We start from the raw sequence: 18,179 nt of genomic DNA, 5'->3' as shown, positions 1-18,179 counted from the left end.
AAAGACAAAACACTAGACACTCAAAATACCAGTTGCTAGAAGCTCAAAACACTAGAGTAGACACTTAAGACTAAAGGTCTAGGTCAGCGGTTCTCAACTTGTGGGTCACAACCCTTTTGGGGGTCGCACGAGCCTTTCACAGGAGTCACCTAAGACCATCGGAAAACACATATTTCCGATGGTCTTAAGTAGGGCTTGTCAACCACCTTCTCTCCCTCCTCCCCTCCACTCCACCTCACTTGTTTGTGGAAAATATGCTGCGTGGCAGCAGTCTGCCCTGCAGGGGGCGCATGAAGAGCACAGGCGCAGAACAAGGCCCCGCCCTCCCCAGAGACTCATTGTGCAGCAACCAGATTGACTTCTGCTCGTGCATGCAGGTCAGTGAAGCGGAGGCCGCCGCAGCACCCAACTCCTGCGCCCGTCAGCTGGTGACCCCCGAACTTGCGCTTGTCAGCCGGGAGGTCTGGTGACAGCCACTGGTCTCCTTTGCCACTACGCCCATCCTTGACTTCTCCTCCTCCCGTTTATGTTGAGCCCGCCAGGGCTTGAGAGGGAGAGAGGGAGGAAAGGAGGAAGGGACTCCTCCTCCTCTCCTAAGCTTCAAAACACGATCGGCTTCCCAAGGGCGCCACAATCCTCATGAAAGTGGGGGGGAGAAGCAAAGGGGGCAAGAAAGCTCGCAGCAGGCTCGAAGGAGCACCTGTTAGTGTTGGTGACGAGAAATTCCCCACAAACCCAGGGAAGGGGTGGAGAAAAGGAGCTCCCTTTGGGAGGAAACCGCCACCTTCTTCTCCTTGGCTTTGTGCTCTTCTGTTCCTTGGCAGCCAGGCTGCCAAGCCTCTGCTGGCTGGAACTTCCTTTCCTTCCCTCCCTTTTGGTCTCTTCCTCCTTCCCTCCCTCTCCCATTGTCCCTTCCTTCCTTTCCTTTGCCTCCCTCTTTGTCCCTCCTTCCGTCTCTCTCTCTCTCTCTCCTTATCCCTTCCCCCCTTCCTTTCCTTCGCCTCCCTCTTTGTCCCTTCTTCCCTCCCTCTTTCCCCTTGTCCCTTCTGTCCTTCCTTCCTTCCCTCTTGTCCAGGATCAGGGTGAACCCTACAGTTGATCCGCGCTTCTGCAGAGCAGCCAAGAAGTAGGTCAGCTGTAGCAGCTCTTCTTGGCTCCACCCAACAAACTTGCTTGAGCTTTGCTAGAAAACATGACGCTTGCTAATTTAGCAGACGTGCGAATCAGCTGTAGCCCAGCACTGATCCTGGGGCTTCTGCTAACTTAGCAAGCGACATGTTTTCTGGCGAAGCTGAGCAAGTGAGCTGGGCGGAACTCTCCTCTGCCTCTGGCAGCCTGTCCCCCTCCCCTTGTCCCTTCCTGGGCACGGAGGGGGGAGGAAGGAAGGGAAGAAGAGGGAGGGAAGTAAGGGACAATGAGAGAGGGAAGGAAGGAACAATGGAAGGGAAGGAAGGAAGGGACAAGGAAGGAAGGAAGGAAGGAAGGAAGGAAGGAAGGAAGGAAGGAAGGAAGGAAGGAAGGAAGGAAGGAAGGAGACAATGTAACACTCTGAACGTTCTGAGCCACTGTGACGTTTCGAATCAGCGAGCATGAAAGTACCAACTCACAAAGCTGCAAGCGCCACAGCAGGGATGGAAAGGTGAATCGCTCGCTCTTCCAACTCTCATGCTGCTTAAGGCTTCGCATACAGCGAGCCACCGAGGCCAATTTCCTCCATGAGAAGAAAACGCTTTCCCTCTGCTCCCCCCCACCCGAACTCTCCTCCTTGAAAGGAGTGGAGCTGAGAGACAGGAGCTCCTCAAGCGCTACAGTGGGCAGTTCTTAGGGAAATTACTCTCCTCTCTGACCGTTTTGAAATAAAATAATAAAATATACTAAGGGAAATTGGGATTCATTTCACTCCAAATGCAAAGCTGGGAGATGTAGAGAATTATTGGAAAGTTGTCATTTCTATAACTGAATCTTTTTCGAATAACCAGGAAGAAGACAATCCTAAATTGTTGAATAGAATAGAATAGAATAGAATAGAATAGAATAGAATAGAATAGAATAGAATAGAATAGAATAGAATATAGACCAGACCAGAGTAGAGTAGTAGTAGAGTAGAGTAGAGTAGAGTAGAATAGAATAGAATAGAATAGAATAGAATAGAATAGAATAGAATAGAATAGAATAGAATAGAATAGAGACCAAACCAGAATAGAGTAGAGTAGAGTAGAATAGAGTAGAGTAGAATAGAATAGAATGGAATGGAATGGAATGGAATAGAATAGAATAGAATAGAATAGAATAGAATAGAATAGAATAGAATTATGTTCAATTTGTAACAATGAAAGTACATCCTGCATATCAGATATTTACATTACAATTCATAACAGTAGCAAAACTACAGTTATGAAGTAGCAACAAAAATAATTTTATGGTTGGGGGTCACCACAACATAAGGAACTGTATTAAAGGGTCACGGCATTAGGAAGGTTGAGAACCACTCCTTTAGATGAAACAGATAATACAATAAAATTTATGCCATTTGCATAAATGATGTCACAGATAATCAAAAATAATAGTCACCCTCTCTCCAAATTAGTCCTAAAATTAAGTTTGATATGTACAAGGAAATATAAAAGGAAATGTAGCACTGTTAGTCATTGATGAATATCTACAGATAGGTTTGGAAAAAATACAGCATCCTTGTTTCATACAGTAAGTTCAAGAATGTATACCCTCAGTAGGTGGTACAACTAAAAGAAGAGCATTTGATGTTAGAGATCAGTATTACTGGGATAAGCATTGTCTTGGAACGGAATTTAGTACTTAAAGCAAATATCAGTCTTATACAGGTACTGTAGTCCTTGACTTATGACCACAATTGACCCCAAAATTTCGGTTGCTCAGAGAGTTTTGCTCCATTTTATGACTTTTTCTTGCCACAGTTGTTCAATGAATCACCACAGTTATTAATTTAGTAACCCCCTTGTTAACTGAATCTACTGTAGTTTCCCCATTGACTTTGCTTCTCAGAAGGCCGCAAAAGGTGATCACATGATCCTGGGACACTGCAACTGTCATAAATATGAACCAGTTGCCAAGCATCTTACTTTTGATCACGTGACCACGGGGATGCTGCAACAGTTGTAAGTGTGAAAAATGGTCATAAGTCCCTTTTTTCAGCACTGTTGTAACTTCGAACGGTCACTAAATGAAATGTTGTAAGGCAAAAACTATCTATTATAGATCTCTAGTTAGAATACATTTTTAAGTAACCCAAACAAAAAAAAGGAGGGCTGGTCATATTTTGTTCCTCCGTAAAATGTAATATTGGTTATGGTGCTAAACTGGCAACAGGTTCTAATCTATTCTCAGCCAAATCAACATCCTGGATAACTTTGGAGGACTCCTTCTCTCTCTCTCTCTCTCTCTCTCTCTCTCTCTCTCTCTCTCTCTCTCTCTCTCTCTTTCTTTCTCCCTCTCTCTCTCTCCCTCTCTCTCTCTCCCTCTCTCCCCCCCTCTCTCTCTCTCTTCCCCCCCCCCACGGAGTTATTGTAGGTAACAAGGGGAGGAGGAAGCATTTGGTATGCCATCTTCAGCTCTTAAATGTAATCAACTGTAAATGCAGACGCATCTTTGGGGATATAATATAACTATTGAGTCTTAATCAGTTTATTCAATTGAATGTAGCCAACAAATTAATGGAAGTAATTTTTGTGGGAATAAATAACCTGATTACCTATTTTCGAATGTTTTAAACAGAATGAAAGTGCCTTTGTAAAAGAAAAGGAGATCTCAGCTGAGCTTGCAAATGTCAAGGATGAAGTTGGTAAGTAGATGCTAAACAAGCAGTGTTAATTATATTTTTTGCTGGTTACCATTTTTTTAAAACACACACACACACACACAACAACAACAACAACAACAACTGGATTCTTATTTCTTGTTCTGTGAGATGAGATGAGATGAGGTGAGATGAGATGAGATGAATATATCAAGTAAGGTATCATCTCAAACCTCGAGGCAGGTTTTTATGGTTGTCAGGGGACAATAATTTATTCTTAGTGGTTGCAAAGACAGGTTCATAACCATGCACAGCAGAACTTATCATGCATTATCTTTAGTGTTCTCAGATGATTACCTGTAAAGCTATATTGCCTACTTTTCAACTACATTCTGCATAAATATAATATATAAACAAATATAAAATCCCAGACTAGAGCATTCACCAGTTTTGTAACATATAGGCATAATTAGTTCAACAATCAATAACTAAAGTCAAACTGCATTACTAATCAATATGGAGTTGGAACTGTGACTAATATGATCACCCCCACCTTCAGTTTTTTTTTTTTTTAGCAACAGCAACAACAATAAATACTCTGGTCTGAAGAGCTGTTGCCGTCTTTACTATCATTCAATTTAACATATTTAGGAGTAAAGGGGAATTCTGAGGTAAAAATGGTTGATGATAGATCTGCATTGCTTAGTTTGCCTCACAAGCTTACAAATAAGACAGCAGCAGAAGTATTATGAGCAACAGTGCTCGTATTAGCAAAGAAATAGCACCACTATTTTAATTTTCTGAGAAAGAGAACTATCGTGGTGAGGCTAGAAGCAGAAAATAATTTTAAATCAAGCTCCAGTATTTAATAATTTTCATTGAGATATAAAATGTAGGACAAAAATATCCATATGTAAAGGATTACAGCCTTTGCTGAAATTGCTATTCATTCTTATAGTGGCCCATATTCCTGATTTGCAATTATGGTGCACAAATAGAGGTCCTGTACACCAACTAAAAAGGGTTCACACAACTGGGAACAAATGCAAAGAAGGTCAAAAAAGGGCAGTCATTAAGAGACTGAAAACCTATTCTTGTGAAAAGAGATTAAGGAAGCAGGGTATGTTTGCCAAGAGAAATAGCCATAGATAGCACTAAATGACCAGACTCAAAATATCCCTCTTTGGACACATTACAAAACATCCAGTTTTCTGGGAAAGGCTCTAATGCTGGAAAGTTGGAAGAAAAGAAAAGAAGAGAATGACCAGAAAAGCAGTAAAGTGGATGGACCCAGTTACAATGGTAATGAAGGCATCGTTGAAAGACCTGAAGGACCAGTTTATGGATACATCATCATGGAGAAAATTTATCTGTGGAGTCGTTTGGAATTGAAAATGACTTAATGATACCTAATCAAGGGGAGTTACCAGAACTATCAGATACAGAATACATTGGTTATGATACTGGGCTGGTAGCAAGTTTGAATTTATTCTCAGTCAAAGAAGCTTCCTGAGTGACTTTGGGCCAGTCTCTTTCTCTTAGCCCAACCTATCTCACAGAGTTATTGTAGACAACAGTGCGAGGAGGAAGCACTGTGTATGCCATCTTCAGCTCCTGAATATAACAAAATATTATCCCAGAGTACAGGCATGAAATAATAAGATACATGAAGGCAGCTTCTAGTAGAATGTTGGGAAAAGTGACTATAAAAAAGCTTATATGGTAAGGGCAATTTGGCAATGAGGTCAGTTATCAAGATTGTTGGTGAATTTATCTCCACTGGTTTTGTTCAGTCAAAGGGATGCTTTAGTTTGCATTTCTACACTTGGCAGAGAGTGGCCTAAATGCTCTGTCTAGTTCTTTTATTCTATCTCATATATCTTTGCCCCTTTTTTGTGCAAAAATCAACTCTTTATGCTGCATAGTCTGTAAGTACCCAATCAACATGATCACCATTCTACAATTAAAAGAGGAAATATGAAGTGGCTGCTCCAACATATATGAATTTTGTGAAACCCTGTGTTGTATACTGTACATTCAGTCTGAGGACTGAAATAAATATCTGACGAACATATTTTGAGTAAGAGAAGTAAACATGAACGAACAACTCTTGATTTCCCAAACTGACAAAAATACTTTTTTCAATGACAGTAGGATTTGTCAATGAGAAAACTCATTAACTGTATTGGAATCTGAAGATCTGGAGATCTGAATGCTAAAGCAAAATATTATCATGCATGCACATGTGTTCTTGTCTCCTTTTGGATGCAGAATATAAAATACATAAATCAGTTAAACCTAAGGCTTTGTTCTGGCCAAAATCCATGAAAGAAATGGTTGCACCATTGCCATTCAGCTAATTCTTCAACTTACAATGTTACAAGCCTTGTAACCCAGAAATGCATAAAAATATTAGTCTTAACTACTGCACCATTCTGTCTAGTACAGAAATAAGTGATATAACTTGTGACATTTCACTTTTCTTTCCATTAAACAATACTGCATTTGGATTTATCTTTGCCAGTAGGTCATATGCTCAGGGAAATCACATCAGCTCAATGCTAAGAAAACATTTGAGGGCAAGTGCTGTGATTTAACTTCCAACCATCTGTCAGACCAGTAAATGTCATTTTCCATGGAACTTACATGTCGCCTTTAGGTCACAGATGAATTGTCCAAGGAAAGAAAATTATATCTTGGCACTCTCTTCGTAGGATGTAGTCTGTGTTTTCTTATGGTGATAGCTGTACCTAGTCATAGGTGGGGTTTCCTGCAGCAGTTTTGGTATGAGCGTAGATATGTGATTTAGAAGTTGTAGGCTTGTTCTTGGCTGAGAATTTTAACTCACCGTTACATAATCCCTTGAGTAATAGTTAGCTAAAGCTTTATTGTGGCATTTGACCAACATATGTACATGTACATATATTGATCACATACATAAAGTTCAAACAAGTTTAAAAGCTTAATTTTCTTTGCAAAGGGATATTGCACAAAAAGTTGTGATTTGTATACATGTGCTTCAGAAGCAAAACCTTTTGCTGCCATCCCTAAAAGGCCACCATTTGCATACCAGATATATAATGTAGCAGAAGTCTATAAAGGTTCTTTGTGGACAGTAATCCTGCTCATTCCTCCATATATTTTTTTAACTGGAATCAGAATTTTGTTGTGCCAAATGCTTCTAAAAAAAGTTACTGGCATAGGTAGCAACTCGCTATTTTTCCAAATTGTTTTTTTTATATATATACACTGAATTCATTTCAGGAATTCAGAAGGCTACAGCCTCTCCTTCCTGTGGATGGATGGGAATTTTGATCTGGTTAAGGAGTTGTTGGAAGAATTAGATAGCTATTAATAGTTTTACAAGGACTAGCTAACATGTCCCAACAGTTACTATTGAATCCAATTCTCAAATATAAAATTTCTGTAAATGAAGCTATCCATTTGAGTGCCTTGAAATAATGCTAAAATTTGACAGAGGAGTAGCTACTGACCATGATAGCTTACCAAGAGGAAGGAAATGAAGTATATGAAAGGAAGGAAGGAAGGAAGGAAGGAAGGAAGGAAGGAAGGAAGGAAGGAAGGAAGGAAGGAAAGAAAGAAAGAAAGAAAGAGAGAGAAAAAAAGCCGGGAGAAAGGATATGTCTTTCTTTTTACCACATTAAATTTTTCTTTGGAAATCTGATATAGAGCAGAACTTTGTTATATTGCTAATAATGTGAACCCACAGTTTATGCTCTGCTTGCGTCTATTTTATTAAACCATTTTATTACAGAAATGTCATAAAGAAATTGTATCCTGGCTCTCTTAACATTTTTCTCAGCTTGAAAATAAAGTGCATATGTGCAATGGTTTATAAACTGACAGAGTTTGTTACTGCAAATGCTGTTGCAGATAAGTTTCTAGTGTGTATATAATCTCTATATATAGCTTCATTCCGATCTTAAATATTGTATTTTATAGAAAAGTGCCTCAAAAACTACAATTTTCAGCCTGCTTTTTATTGTGTTTTAGATTTCTGTACACATTGCATGATTTGGCAGGTATTCTTCTATTGGTGCAACCTATACTATGCCAATCTCATTAAACAGATGTTTGAATGGCAAGTTTCAATTTAAAGCTTGAATGGGTTTCAATTATACTGGATTCCCAGTTCTGACTTTGAATGTATTTTTGTTTGATTGTTGACAGTTTCTATGCCACAATGGCAAGTTTAAAAAAAACACTAAAAGGTCACTGAATAAAATTACAGAATTATTTAAAGCAATTAAGAAAACTAGCAAAGAAATAAACAGAAATTGTCAGATGAAAGATTCTGTGATCTCATGGTTATAGTGTTGTATTAATTTAGAAAATCTTAAATCAAAATTCCAACTGAATTATAAAGTATATTGGGAGATTTGGACTATTTCTTGGACTGATTAAAATATATCATTTTCTTCCCTAGCATGGTCATTGTTAACAGTGAACAAGTCAGGACCATAAACCATGATTTGAACCTAATCCTCCTAAAACAACTCAGAACTTCCTAACTCTGGATTTAATGGGAAGGCATGGTTATTTGAACATACAAAGAAGACACATATACCATAAATACATGCCACCAATTTCACTTCCAAATCTATCAGAAAGAACTTTAAATGCATCCACAGTCATTTTCACTGGTACTGATCTTGAAACTTTGGAAACAAGAAGCAACGATAGCTGCTTCTTAGATAGCGCTAAATTATGCTACTCACTAAAAGGATTACAGTGCAACATTAATGAATTTGTCATCATAGCAATATCTAGAATTGCTGCAGATAAATACACTCAATATTAGAAAAAGTGTTTGATATTTAGTATGTAAAGTGAAAGTAAGATTTTAAAGATATTGTGTCCATAGGAAGAGGTAGGGTTGGTGGTTTTGGCAATGCTCAGTATGTAGAAGTGTCTGAAGAGCAACTTTACCTGAAGGAACTGATGTGATTTACAAATCAGTCTTAATCTGATCTCTAGAAATATATTAACAAATGTGCTTCACAACCATTTAGATAGCAAATCCTACCCATCAGTTAAATATGTCACTGGATGCTTTTCACTGAGACAGAACCAATTTATTCCATTTGTGATCATGAGCAGGTCCATTTCAGCACATTTTGCTATTTTGCTGAATTGAATCACCTGCATCTTTATTGTTAAAAGGAATCAGTCCTGACTTTTCTGCAGATCTTTAACCAGTGGTGGGATTCAGCCAGTTCACACCACTTCAGCAGAACCGGTAGCTAATTTTTTGTTGCCCAGGCCCAGAATGGACTTCCAGAAGTGGCATCCACACAGAGAACCTGTTGTTCACATATTTGAATCCCACCACTATCCTTAACGTGTGGTTCTTCTGATTTCAGCCCTCAATACAGGGAAATACGAGACCCTACAAAAAGAGAAGGAGGAGATGGAAAAGAAGTTTGAGGGGACTGTGCAGAAACTCACTTGGCAGCATCAGGAGGAGCTCCAGGCACTTGAAGAACGTTTGCAGTTACAGTACAGTGCTGAACTAGAACGTTTGCATGAGAATCACCAAGTCAAGCTTGACAGGATCAAGAGTCAGCATCAGGAACAGGTTGGTCATGTTCATTCAGTGTAAGCTCACTTGAGAGTGACTATGCTCCATGATTTGACAGGCAGACTTTATTTCTGTAAATTGCTGCTAAAACACATTTTTTAAATCATAGCACCAAGTCAACATGTGCATTTGAAATAGGCACTGTTGGTTGGAGGATTTTATTATGCTGTGGATGATGGGAGGTTACTGTTTTGAACTGGATGGTAGCAGAGCCTTTTGGGGTCATTTCCTGATCGGACCAAGCTGCAATGGTCTTCTGTCTTCTATCACTTCTATCAAGTGATTTATATTTTTTTGCCAGGCTGTTTGGCCATTTGGGAAGGAATCATGTGTGGTGCCCAAAGCCCATTTCTTTATCTGGGTTATGGCTTGGAGAACAAGCCCTGGTAGATTGGAGCCAGCAGCAAGGGCAGCTGGATTGTTGAATTGATGGGTGCATGAATTGGTTGCCTCATCCTGGAGGCGTTCTGTGTGCTTTGCAATGACACTTTTACAGTTTTCATCCAGTATTCAACCTTGACTTTTTAAGAAAGGTTGTGAAGAGTGAACATGTGTCACCTTCAAAGGACTCTGGATGAAGTACATTATCTGGACCTCTTTCAATCAGGGTTCAGGCCGGGTTATGATTCTGAGACTCATTGATTATAATCTTGGATGACTTCTAACAGGACTGGAATGAGGGTAATGCATCCACCATTGCTTTCCTTGATCTTTTAGTGGACTTCATTACCATCTATTATGGTGTTGAAAGAAAAATCAGGTCCAGTTTCAAGCTGGGAATAAGACATTGGAAATAAAATGGAGGCTACATAGGAAAGAAGGTTTTTGTTTATTGATGAGCAGAACCAGCAACAGCATGCAGTTCTGGGACAGCTTACAAAATGGAGTTGAGAGTGAGTGGGGTTTTATACCTTCTTTGGACTTTGTATTTGAGATGTCTGCTCCTGTGCAATGTACTTTGGCCTGTGCTTAAGTATGCCCTTTTGGTATTCTAATTATTGTTGCCTGACTCCCATTGTAGCTGGGAGGTCATGTCCTGTCCTTGGAGCTGGGTGGGAGAATGTAAATTCTTTATCCCATCTGCTGTGAGGGCTGAAGGAATTTTGCTTATGAATAGTGTGTCCCATCTTTCTGAATGGATTACCAAATCTCCATCTCTAAAGATTGGCCTCCTCAGGTTTCTTAGCTTGAAGCTGTTTTTCCTATGGCAGGGAGACTGCTTTCTGCCTTTGTTAAGATTTTTCTCCATTTCTCTTTTAGGGGAAATATTATATCCTGCCTGTTTTAAATATTCCCCAAAATATTTCACTCTCTGGGGGGGAGGTGCTGACTTCCTACAATGGTATCCTTCTAAACCAGCTTTGGGAGTTGGGGGTAGGCAGCACTATACTGTGCTAGTTCTCCTCTTTTCGTTCAGGGTTGATTCCAGTCAGTGTTGGGGGGGGGGGGCAGAGATCCAGTGTACAGCGCCTGTTTTGTGGATCCTCAGTTTTTCTTGGTTTTCTCTCCTCCCATATTTTAACATCCAGATGAGACTCCTGAGTGAGATGATTCGATAATTTGAGGTTATGTATCATAATATGCTGATGATATCCAATTTTATATCTCCATCCTGGGCTGCCTGAGTGATGCCATGAATATCCTGTTTCAGTGTCTCGAGACTGTTGGAATCGAGATGGAGTGCAATGGGCTTTCACCAAGCAAAGCTGAGGGGTTTTTTTTCTCTCTCTCAGCTATTTCCACCCATCCAATTCGGTCCAGAATGTTACAGGTCCTGTCAACCACGTAATTTTGGTTGATGGGAACTAGGAAATATGCTCTCTCTGCCATAACCCCCACCCTCTGGAATATTCTACTTTCAGAAATCAGGATGACCCAGGCTAGACTTCCATAAGGCTGTGAAGACCTGATCATGTGTCTGGGCAAAGGGCCCTGAACGTGTTAAGGCCCCTGTTTCTTGGCTATATTAACATCAATGGCAATAGTTTTACTCAACAGCCTTATATATTTATTTTGTATTGATTTAATTATTTTATTCTTTTATGCTTTTATGATACGTGCCACCCAGGGTCACTTGTTGAGTTGAGTGGCTATGTAAATTAAATAAATGAATAAAATATGCCTCATAAGCTCAATGTCCAATAACCATCTGAAATTGTAGGTAGTGACCAGACAATGTTTTTCTTAATGGATTCCATATATAAAATGCCCTCTCTAAGAAAACTCACTAGAATGAAGCAGAACTTTTCTCTTTTTTTTGCTTTTATTTTTATATGATTTAACAATGTATTGAGCATGTCAAAGAGAAATCTTACCTGCTGCTTTCTCTTGTTTTAGCCATTAATCTTAGACTTTGATAGAGATAGTATATATGGTATTTTATTAACTTTGTAAGTTACTGTAGATATGCTTACAGGTAGTCCTCAACTTAGCAATCATTCAAAGTTACATTGGACCCCCCCAAAAAGCTTCTTATAGCCCAGATTCAAAGTCAAGGCCCCCTCTCTGCCTTGACATGGCCACATTTTGGGTGCTTGGTAGCTGGCCAGCGTTTACAGCTGTTTGCAGAGTCCTGTGGTCACATGAGCATGCTTTAAGACATTTTTGCCGGAAACTATATGATAGCAGACATGATAGCAGTATTCCAATATCTCAGGGGCTGCCATAAAGAAGAGGGAATCAAGCTATTTTCCAAAGCACCTGAAGGCAGGACAAGAAGCAACGGGTGGAAACTAATCAAGGAGAGAAGCAACCTAGAACTAAGGAGAAACTTCCTGACAGTGAGAACAATTAATCAGTGGAACAGCTTGCCTCCAGAAGCAATAAATGCTCCAACACTGGAAGTTTTTAAGAAGAGACTGGACAGCCATTTGTCCAAAATGGTGTAGGGTTTCCTGCCTGAGCAGGGGGTTGGACTAAATGACCTCCAAGGTCCCTTCCAACTTTAATATTATTATTATGGATCATCGCACAGTCAGCCAGATGTTCAGACTGGATTTGGCATTTTGTCTACCTATCGAGTCCTTACCCAGGACCTGGGATAGGCAGACGTGGATGTTTGATGGTATTACAGATATCGTCGCAGGATGGAAGCAGTTCCTAGTAAGGCCGCCTTTTGCAATTGACTAATAGCGAATTTGTTAATGCCAATGGTGTTCAAGTGGTGCTCCAGTTGTTTTGGGATTGCACCCAAGGAGCCTATGACTATTGGTACTACCCTTGCTTGCTTTGCCACAGTCTTTCTATTTCTATTTGTAGGTCTTTGTATTTTGTTATCTTCTCCAGTTCTTTCTCGTCTATTCTGCTGTCTCCAGGCACTGCCGCGTCCACTATCCAGACTTTTTTGTCTTTCTTATTGACAATTGTTAAGTCTGGGGTGTTATGTTGTTGTTGTTGTTGTTGTTGTTATTATTATTATTATTATTATTATTACTACTAGTACTACTACTAGCATTTACTTCCAGTTTCCAGCAAAAAACACCTTATAGCAAACAATGTTCGCTTTTTGCATTCACTTAATGATCACCAAAAACAGGTCATAAAATTTGGTGCTATCATGTAGTAACCTATGTTACAATTGTCTGATGACCAAGGACTATTTGTATTTAAGAAATGCTTTTATGAGGAAGGCTACAGTAGATTACAAAAACATATTACATTATTCTGTCCAAACATGGCTTCAGAATGATTTCAGCCTGGTGCAAGAAAGTATATAAAGTATATAACAAAGTTTTGGACATGAAGCACCATAGCTGATAGGTATACAAAATATCTCAGGTTGAATCTCTGAAGTCCCTAGGGAAACCCTTATTGACAAACCAAAGAGATAGAGTATATGCTATGCATGCATAAAAATCAAAGACTCTTACTTGCAATCATGTATAATCTTTGCAAATCAACTGTAGGGACTCATGCCATAGTTCAAGAGAGCCTGCTGTGCACCAAAAGACTTACAAATATAATCAGTCAAAAGATCCATAGATTCATCCGTGAACAGGCTAGTTGAAAGATGGATTGGAAGAACATCTGTTAGTCAAGTTTTTGGCTCCCCAAGCAATGACCTTTCTCACTGTTAGGAGGAACTTGCTGAAAAAAAATGTGTTTCAGGTAAATATTCTACTGGATTAGATCTGTCAAATGTAATCTCTTGTTTTCATAAGATCCAACTGTTCTTGTTTAAAGCCACCATAGCTAGTTTACTTCTTATATTTGTGTTTTGTTATTTAAACAGGTGGATGACATTGCAGCAATTCAGGAAGTGGCAGTATTAGAGATGGAAAATAGCCACGCAATTGCCATTGAAGAACTTCAGGATGAATTTGAGCACAAAATTCACGGTAATTCTTTAATCCTAGCAAGCACTGGATTATTCTACCATTTTAGATGGTGATATGGGAGGAACCAATTTGAGTTTGTGGGATGCCTTCCTCAGAAAAGTCCAGGAAATTATACTATATTATACAAATTCTCAAGTGTCAGGTTAAAAATTGGTTATTTTATTTTAATTTCAAGTGTCAGACTAAAACTGGGCCATGTTGGTCTAAGACAGACATGTCAAACTCGTGACATCACGTGATGTCGCACGACGTATCAGGACTGTTTTGCCATTGCCAATAATGGGGTGGGTGCAGCTTCCACATGACGCATCCGGCCCATGGGCTGGCAGTTTGACACCCCTGGTCTAAGGGTTAAGGTACCAGGCTAGAAAGCTGGAGACTGTGACTTCAAATCCCATTTAGCTATGAAAGCCAGCTGAGTGATTTGGGGCCAGTCATTCTCCCTCAGCCCAACCCACCTCACATACCATAGTTGTTGTGGAAAAAATAGGAGGAGGAAGGAGTATTGTTTGTTGCCTTGAGGTACTTGTAAAAATAATAAAGGCAAGATATAAATAAATACAGAAAATTTCACTTCTACAGAAAGTCATCAATTAAAGGAACGAAGAAAACTTTATAATTTAGTCAATTGATTGTAGCATAAATAAATAACTATAAATAAATTGTCACTGCTATAGTTAACCCCAATCTGATCTATGTATTCTGTCCTCTTTGAGATGGACTTGGAAAAGAAGGGTGCAGGTGACATGTAGTTTCGTTCCCTGCAGTAAATAAGACTGTTTCTCCTGGCTGCCCCAATTTTTTTAGTTTTCAAATAAGGGTATAATAAGCTTCTGGAGAGTACAATTTGCAGTCAACAAGAATGTGTTCAGTGTCTTCAGTGGCTGGTGTTCCACAAATACACTGTCTTTTTTCAATTGGGACTCCATAAAATCTCCCATGTCTTACCATTTGAGCCCATTTGTTCAAACTGATTTCTAGAAAAAGCTCTTCTGAGATGTTGAGGCAAATCAGATGTCAGATATTTTTATGACCGAAGCTGGCTTGTATTGAGCCAGTCACTTTAGAGACTTGACACATTTAAGTGCTGCAATATTATCTTGGGCAGCCACATCAATAATGCTTTGTTTGAAGACTTCGTTGGCCTTTAGATCTGATTAGACTGGAAATTGGATGGAGAATCCATACTGAGAGATGACATTTGAAAGTTGGGTAGCCCAGGTGTGAGGTTGCTTGTTGGGAAACTGCTCTTCTGGGTCCATGAATAGGATAGTCAATAATTGAATACATAATAATAATAATAATAATAATAATAATAATAATAATAATAATTACAAAAAGCCCAACTCTGAGGCTGTCCACAGTTGAATTCTTCTATGGGTGTATAATTCTAAAAGTATAGTATAAAAGTATAATGAATGTACATTGCAACTACCTAGATTTTATTTAAATATAAAGAAAAACTTCCAGATAGGTCTCTACAATAGTGGAACAGTTACTAAGGTTGTGAGTTCTCTGTCTTTGAGACACGGCCAGGCATGTCTCAAGGATGGCTTCATATATCACAGAATAGTGGACTAGATGATCTTTGGGGTTCTTTCCAATTCCACAGTTCTAGGATTCAGAGATTCTTTCTATATCAACTTTTGGGATTATTATCCAAGAATCATTTTTATTTTTACTGATATCATGTCTCTTATTTTTATTTTTACAGGGCATTCATTCAAAGAAATATTATTTTAAAAAGAAATATTTTGATTTGACATATCAAGTTATATTACACATATTTCTCACCTTGTCTCTCTAAATATTTTGTCTATAATTCCCGAAACTCTTGACCATTGATCATGCTGATCGGGTTTTATTCATTCAAAATGTATGAAGAGTATTAAATTGTCTCTTCCTACCATCAGAAATCTGTATTAAACAACTCACAATCAATTTTTTGCTTATTTATTTAACATTTCACTTGATAGATGAAACCGAGATATATAGATAAGATAGTTCCTATCTTATATTGGTCCATTTTACTCAATGTTATCTACAATGACAGAGAATGTTTGGGGGGCCTCCATTGGGATTGTTTTGGTTTAATTTTTCTAAGATATTTATATATTAAAAAACAATGCTAACAATTCCTTTTCTGCACATATTAGTACTGAGCTATGGTCTCAGAAGAGCTTGCTAGGAAAATCATAAAAATTGCTCTAGTATCTTTTTGACTAGGAGTTTTATTATGACATAGTTTCCCTAGCAACAGCTTCTACCTAGGAATTTATAATCTATCAAATTTGGGCAGGAGAAAGTTAAAGGCAATGCAAATGGCCCACTAAAATTGGAGAAGCTTTGTCTAAAGCACTGCTGTAGAAATAAATATTTAGCAACAACTCTAAGATAGATTATTATTGAAAGCATTATTGACTTTCCTAAGTATGGAATCCCAATCATTAAATATCAATACTGTTTCTCAATTATACATACTCTAACCATCATTATTAATATTTTTCAAAGCTATTTTGGTGTATATTAAGTGTATTTTACATCTCTGTCATGAATGACATCTCTCACCATTCTTTAATAAACAAAATTCCACTTCTTGTCTAAACTATTATGCTGTTTGAAGAGCAATTGTAAGACTTAGCGCAGATGTTGCTTATCTCCAATCATCTAAGGTTTATGCAGGTTTATGCAATAAGATTGCCCTCTTGTGAGTGAAGTTAGCATTGAAACAGGTTTTTATTATTTATGAAGTCATGAGCTTATAGCAATTAATTTTTAACACATGGGTTATTAAACCACAAATTACTGGGGGTCAACAAAATGTCATCAATATTTAAGAAGAGAGGTGTCTTTCTTTCTTTCTTTCTTTCTTTCTTTCTTTCTTTCTTTCTTTCTTTCTTTCTTTCCACACTGTATAGGCTGTCAGCTGAGTTTACAACAGGAAACTTCTAAATTCACTAGATCACAGTAACTGAATCAACAAATATTCATTCAGCAGTTCCAAATTTAATTTTTTTTAACTATCGCAGTTTTCATTAAAATCATATTAAAATGCAAACATGGGCACGCTCATGAAATGTGTGTGATTTCTTTACAAAAATTCCCTCTAGAAATGAAGTCTGCTCATGAACAAGAAAAAAGAGAACTTGAAGAAAATTTTGAAAAGTTGCGCTTGTCACTCCAGGTTAGTATTTTATTCATATGCTGGTTGGAATTGTTGCTTGTTACATTATGTGAATCTCCTGAAGAACAAAATTCTTCCAGCAGTTCAAAAGCAGCAACATGAAACAGACTCTAAAGTATCTTGATACGGAGCGGTTTGTGTCTATTAAAATACCTCCTAGCTTCCCTTTTCATCAGCCGTACTTGTCTACTATTTCTTTGATTAGTGCTGTGAGTTTGCATACAGATGGTACTCAAGAACACCCCCCCCCCCAGGTTAGGATTTCTGGGGTAAGATTTTTGTTATTTGTTTTTCTCCTGCTTCAAATTATTTTTGAAGATCAAGCCACAAAATGTTTAAAGGCAGCAAATGAAGAATATGCTGGAAAAATTACATTGTTTCTCTATCTTGAATCCTGATTCATTTTTATTAATAACCTGGATTAAGAAGTTGAGGAAATCACACTTGCACAAAACCAGGGCTGGCTAATATTTTTAGAAGAAAAAGGGGGGATCCAAAAAAGATCTAAAGTGTTTGAACAGAAAGAAACTTTAGCAGGGAGAAATGGAAAGTCCAGTTAAAGAAGCAATGCTGTTCTGGGATGAAGTCTAAAAGAGACTTCATTGGAGCAAGTTCAGAGAAGGGCTAACAAGATCAGGGAAAAAGTGGAAGCCAAACCCTATGCAGTATAATTAAAGGAACTTGGAATGTTAAACCCGCAGAAGTAAAGTCTTCAGATCTTTAAAGAGTTGTCATTGTAAAGGAAGAACTGGACTTGTTCTCTGTCATCCTGTAAGAGCTTGAAATTACAGGGAAGAGGATGCCGGTCAACCAGTAGGTATCTCAGGAAATGATATGTAGGCCTTCAGCGTAGAGATTAGGTAACCATCTACATGATATCCGAGCTGACAATGACTGGCTTGTAGCCATAATGCACAGCTCGATGAAAACGTTAGTCCCTTTGTGAAACAGTCCCAATTTCATGCTTGGAGGCAATAAAAATGAAATTGAAAAAGGAACTGCTAATATAATTTTGCTCTTATACAGTTCTGTGATAAGACCACATTTGTGCTATTTGCTCAGTAATGATTTATAGTGATTTCCAGGTATCACTGGGATGATAAAACTGTAACAAAGACAGGCTTTATATCACTACAGCCCTGGCTGGCTGATGCTACAAAACACTAAATTACTAGTGAGGAAATGTCCTTGGAGTATTGTGTACAGTTCTTGTTATCATGACTGAAAAGGATATCGTAGATCTGGAAAACATCTGGCAAAATGATCAGAGGGCTGGAACTGTTC

General features: G+C 38.5%; 1 protein-coding gene across 4 annotated transcripts in view; it reads left to right on the top strand.

Moving 5' to 3' along the window:
• MTUS2 (microtubule associated scaffold protein 2) overlaps positions 1–18,179 on the top strand; it is a 90,997-nt gene that overhangs the window by 67,078 nt on the left and 5,740 nt on the right. For all 4 annotated transcript variants that reach the window (XM_039323628.1, XM_039323631.1, XM_039323629.1 and 1 more), the window contains 4 exons: positions 3,751–3,817; positions 9,157–9,371; positions 13,606–13,711; positions 16,822–16,895. In XM_039323628.1, the coding sequence (XP_039179562.1) occupies positions 3,751–3,817; positions 9,157–9,371; positions 13,606–13,711; positions 16,822–16,895 (462 nt within the window). The remainder of the gene's footprint in view (positions 1–3,750; positions 3,818–9,156; positions 9,372–13,605; positions 13,712–16,821; positions 16,896–18,179) is intronic.

This window comes from Crotalus tigris, unplaced genomic scaffold (assembly GCF_016545835.1).
Source record: "Crotalus tigris isolate CLP2741 ecotype Arizona unplaced genomic scaffold, ASM1654583v1 scf7180000024280.1573445, whole genome shotgun sequence".
NCBI lineage: Eukaryota > Metazoa > Chordata > Lepidosauria > Squamata > Viperidae > Crotalus > Crotalus tigris.
The sequence above is the reverse complement of the archived record's forward strand: the minus strand, read 5'-3'. Positions and strand labels throughout refer to the sequence as shown.